The 5,208-nt window shown below is 39.4% G+C and overlaps 1 protein-coding gene and 1 long non-coding RNA gene across 2 annotated transcripts; both read right to left on the bottom strand.

Annotated features, from left to right (window-relative positions):
- Nucleotides 1–1,711: 1,711 nt before the first annotated feature.
- On the bottom strand, nt 1,712–3,382 carry LOC143701969 (chemerin-like receptor 1). The gene is made up of 2 exons (XM_077195633.1): nt 3,315–3,382; nt 1,712–2,913 (listed from the first exon to the last, which is right to left on the bottom strand). Exon 2 carries the CDS (start codon nt 2,892–2,894, stop codon nt 1,842–1,844), a length of 1,053 nt encoding a protein of 350 aa, XP_077051748.1. The 5' UTR covers nt 2,895–2,913; nt 3,315–3,382; the 3' UTR covers nt 1,712–1,841.
- Nucleotides 3,383–3,698: 316 nt separating this feature from the next.
- On the bottom strand, nt 3,699–3,917 carry LOC143701968 (uncharacterized). The gene is made up of 2 exons (XR_013190226.1): nt 3,842–3,917; nt 3,699–3,791 (listed from the first exon to the last, which is right to left on the bottom strand). It is a non-coding gene; the product is annotated as an uncharacterized LOC143701968 (long non-coding RNA).
- Between the last annotated feature and the right edge of the window lie 1,291 nt (nt 3,918–5,208).

Genomic DNA, 5,208 nt, shown 5'->3' with positions numbered 1-5,208 from the left:
TGGTAAAAACGCATCTTGAAATCCTTGTGTACTGTTTCGTTTCCCATGTTGATTTTTCACAGATGTTTTAGCTGTATTCAAAATTATGCATTGCATTATTGTTGGAATATTTTATCTCAATTAATTGTTCCTCGTGCCTCATTCTCAGTCTTGTTCCTTTTTCATGGATTGAAAATAATTACAGAGCTGGGAGAGTCAGGAACATGAAGCCAATTGGTGTTCACCGACCTTCTCTGCTTTTACTTGCAAACATCAGCATTTATACAGGGTTCAGAGGGGTGTAACAGCCAACCAATGAGAATATACATTGCATTCTTAGAATGTGAGACAAGACCATTTATGGCCACTTTCCGGCTGAAGGCAGCCCTTTCTTGGCTGCTTTCCAAGAAACACACTCACATACATAGAGTGTTCATTAAAACAGATGTGTGCAGAGAAGCAAGAACTTCTCTCCACTCCAACCCCTGTAGCCTCAAAGACCAAAATGGAAGAAAACAGGGTGAAACATAGAGAGAAAAGAAGGATGATTAGATTTATCTTGGATGATTTAGTTTTGTTTTAGGATTAAATCCTCTCTCAGGACCTGAAGTGTGACAATCACATTGACAAGTACAACTTGCTCACAGGCGCTGCTGATGCTGTTCTATTCCGCCGTCATTATGTCTGTCCGCTGCACTTCATGAGCTGTCTGGTTTAGCTCAGCTACAAAATTCGACATAAGAAGACTACAGAGGACGGTTCGGACTGCTGAGAGGATTATTGGTGCTCCCCTGCCCACCCTCCAAGAACTGCATACATGCAGAGTGAGGAAAAGGGTCCAAAAATCACCCTGGATCCCTCACATCCAAACACATTCTCTTTGAATCTTTGCCTTCTGGCCAGCGCTACAGAGCACCGAGCACCAGAACAACCAGGCAAGAGAAAAGTTTTTCCCCAGGGAAGAAAAGTTTCTTCTACCTCATGGACAGTTAAATGTTCTCCCCATGTGCAATAATAACTGTGTGCAATATCACTTATATCTATTTCTTATTCCAAGTATTTACCTCTTCTTATTCCATTCCCTGTTAATTCTATTCAATTTGTATATAGCACATACAAATCTTTATTTTTTATTTTACTATCTGTATATCTATATGTTGTTGTCTCTGTTTACTGGAAGCTTCTTCTGTCACCAAAACAAAGTCCTTTTGTGTGCAAACATACTTGGCAATAAAGCTCTTTCTGATTCTGATTAAAGGAAATATCCATAAACTTAACAGATAATGTCATGGCATAAAATTGCGATTTCTTTTTTTTTTTGTATAGTGCACAACTAAATACAGTATATCTAGGACCAGATTTACTAAACAGGGTAAATTAGCATGAGACTGGCAATTTTCGCAAATTACCTACCGCAAACCTTAGTAAATCATGTTGCATTATTCATTTAAAAAGCTCTTCTTCCATAAATTTTGCGTCTGAAAAGCAAACTCCAACAAATGCATATGCAATAAAGTCAGCAGCAAAAATAACTGTGTTCATGCCTTTTCATCGCTAAAGTAGTTAAGGGCTTGCGCTGGCACAAGCTGTTAGAAAATATGGCCCTTCATTTTTTTTTGTTTTTTTTTTTTTTTTTACAATTAATCATACTAAATCAATGCATTAAATCAAATGTGTCAAGCTCGAAAACACCTGACTATACGTTTATGGTAATCCTAAAGACCTTGATTAGTTGGTTCAGGTGTGTTTAATTAAGGTTGGAACTAAACTCTGCAGGACAGTGGCTCTCCAGGAACTAAGTTTGAAACCCCTGCATTAAATCGACAGCTCTAATGCAAAATAAAGTACTTCCAGTTTATTCTTTAGATATGAGTAAATGCCCTGGCATCCACTGAGCTAGAGCGAGACAGGTAGCGACTGATCGTTCGGCCATCTTCTCCAATAGCATTCTCAATCTTTGATAAGATGGAGCTCCTGAACTTCTTCCTGAAGTCATTGCCCATGAAGACGTACAAAACAGGGTTTAGGAAGCTGTTAGCAGCAGCAACAGTGGTGCCAATGGTCAATCCTAGAGCAATGACCTCAGTGTTGAAGGTTTCGTTTTGTTCCATTAGCACAAATGTGTGGTACGGCAGCCAGCACAGGAAGAAGGTCAGAATGAGAGCCGTCATAATCTTAAATGGTTTGTTGGACTTTGCCATCTGGGTGGCTCTCAGTCTGAGGATGATGACAGTATAACAAAAGATAATGAGGATGAAAGGCATCACAAATCCAAAAACAAAGCGGCTTGTTGCAATGATTTTGTGGCTATACTGGCTGGACGTGTAGTTGTTCATGCATCGGTTTGTGCCTAGGTGATTCTGGACATCACGGAATACAATAGATGGGATACTTAAAGCTGCAGAGATAATCCATGCGAGTACAATTAACACAGATGCTTTTCTGATAGTGCGATGATTCTGTGCCCAAACAGGAAACATGACGGCGATGCAGCGATCCATGCTGATGATGACGAGGAGGAAGATGCTGCTGAACATGTTGAGGAACATGACAAAGGACGTGAACTTGCACATGAAGAGGCCAAATATCCAGTCCAAGGTGACACTGTAGGCAATGTTAAAAGGCAAACAGGCACAGAATATGAAGTCAGATAGAGCCAGGCTCAAGTACCAGGTAGTATTGACTGACTTCTTCATGCCAAACCCTGCAATCCAGATAACCACCGCATTTCCTCCAAGGCCCAGCAAACAGATGATCACATTGATCACCAGCAACACCAGGCAAAGAACTTGAGTGAAACATTTGGTGTGGACTGTCGTGTGGGAAGAAACTCCATCGTAAATTATATTACTGGAGTTATAATCTATGTAATTTTCATAATCAGTATAGTTAAATTGAAAATCTGTTGAATCCATTGTAATTTACGTTGATTCCCTGAAAGCAGACAACAAAAGATCTTTTGTTAGTTAAATTGTTCTTAAAGTATTAATATCTGTAATATCACAGTGACTGTTCCCATATTATTATTGATCAGCAATGCCATTTCAACCTAAAAGTTCAATGTAATGTAATGAAAATTGATTTTGTGAACATTTAAAAAATAATTATAAGTTAAATTAGCAACAAATGGTTTGAGAGAAAATTATAACTATATAAATAAAGTAAAATGTTAGTTAAAAAAAAAAGCTTGTCAGATGTAAATCAAAATAGATTCAATATTATATAATATATAAATATTATAAATACCTCTGTGGACATAAACGTTCAAATGTAACATTTCAATGTGGTTTGGAGTAAATGTTCACAAGTCTTATAAATAACCAGCATTTTCTCACCTTAGCCAAGAATCAGCGTCTCCAGCATTACCTCACCAGCACCCACTTGACATCTGACAACTGTGTCGCTTTTGCATTTATAAAGTACTCCTGTCCTATCCTTCTCTTGAGCAATATTGTGCATGGCTGCACATGCTGTACTTTCACAAAACACTTCCCAAACTGTTTTTGTTTTCCTCATCAACAAAATCCCCTACTTTAACTTTTTGATTTTGTTCTTCTAGTTTTGGAGAAACAGATTCATAAAAAAAACCAACTCAAAGCTTTGGCCATCAACAGTGATCAGAAGTAATTAAGTGATGAGTTCAGCCAGGGTAAGAGAAGGTCACAGTCAATAAAGACATAAATAATTGTTTATTTTTTAAAATAAACTTTTTTAAACTATAAATTTTAAATTTTTACTTTTGATCCGCTCCAGTTTGTATACCGCTGCAACCGCTCCACAGAGGACGCCGTCTCCTCCACACTCCACCTGAGCTTGGAACACCTGGAGAAGAACAATACCCAAGTCCGAATAGTCTGAATACTGTTTCTGGATTTCAGTTCAGCATTCAAAACAATTATCCCCCAGCACCTGGTGAGCAAACTGGCCCCCCTTGGACTTTAAATTAAAGATGGTACACAAGATATTTAATAAAAGAGCTCCTTCGTATCTTAATATGTGTATCTCTAGGGTAAGTGAGACACACTGTTATAATGAGTTTAATGGACATTACATTATGTCGCTTTAGAACAATTTATGGTCGAAGGTCTTTTGAATACTCAGGGGCCCAGGAATGGAATAAGCTGCCTCTAGATATAAAGAGTTTGTCAAATACGGTTGGTTTTAGCATGAAAGTCAGAAGTTGGTTATTGGATAAGTTGTATTAGTGACTTATTTGTATCAATGTTTGTTGGATGTCTAATTATGATGTATGATGTCTAATGATGTATAGTTTGGTAATGTGTATTTTTATTGTAGTGTTGTAAATATACCAGTATGCAGTGCCATGGTAATCTGTCTCTAGGAGTGAAGTTGTGCTTTACATCAAGGACCACAATGGAAATAAGTTTTTTTTAACTTTATTGTGTTATCCTTGACAAATTAGTGTATTTTTCACCACTAATTTGTCTAATAAATTAAATCAAATCAAATCAAATCAAACAACCCCCTGTGCAACTGGCTGCTGGATTTTCTCACAGACAGACCCCAGTCTGAGAGGGTTTGAAAAAACACCTCCAGCATCATCTCACTTAGCATCGCCTCCCCCCAGGGCTACGTACTGAGCCCACTGCTCTACACCCTGATGACCATGACTGCCGTGCCAGGTTCAGTACAAACCACATAATTAAGTATGCGGACGACACGACCGTGGTGGGTCTCATCAGGGACAATAATGAACTGGCCAACAGAGAGGAGGTAAAACACCTAGTGGACTGGTGTGACACAAACAATCTAATCCTGAATGTCAACAAAACAAGAGAGAGTGTCGTTGACTTCAGGAAAAATCACCCAAGTCACAACCCCTTTCTCATCAACAACGCCGCAGTGGAGCAGGTCAGCAGCATCAAATTCCTTGGGGTGCAGATCACAGACACTTTGACCTGGTCCCTCCACACCTCTGCTCTTGTAAATAGAGCACATCAGCGTCTACACTTTCTGCGTCGGATGAGAAGAGCAAATCTCCTTCCCCACATCCTCGCCACTTTCTACAGAGGGACAATAGAGAGCATACTGACCAGCTGCATCTCTGTCTGGTTTGGGGCCTGCAACGCCTCAGACTGGAAACGTGTAGAGAGAGTGGTAAGGACAGCACAGAAAATCATCAGGACAGCACTTCCTTCCATCCATGACACTGCTCGCAGACGCTGCCTGACCAGGGCTCAATCAATCTCAAATGACCCCTCCCACCTC

Source organism: Siphateles boraxobius, unplaced genomic scaffold, assembly GCF_051911475.1.
Source record: "Siphateles boraxobius isolate OS27281-9 unplaced genomic scaffold, OSU_SipBor_1 334, whole genome shotgun sequence".
Classification (NCBI taxonomy): domain Eukaryota; kingdom Metazoa; phylum Chordata; class Actinopteri; order Cypriniformes; family Leuciscidae; genus Siphateles; species Siphateles boraxobius.
The sequence above is the reverse complement of the archived record's forward strand: the minus strand, read 5'-3'. Positions and strand labels throughout refer to the sequence as shown.

What these genes read in the sequence shown, in the direction of transcription:
- LOC143701969 (XM_077195633.1), bottom strand. Translation starts at nt 2,894, where the DNA reads ATGGATTCAACAGATTTTCAATTTAACTATACTGATTATGAAAATTAC.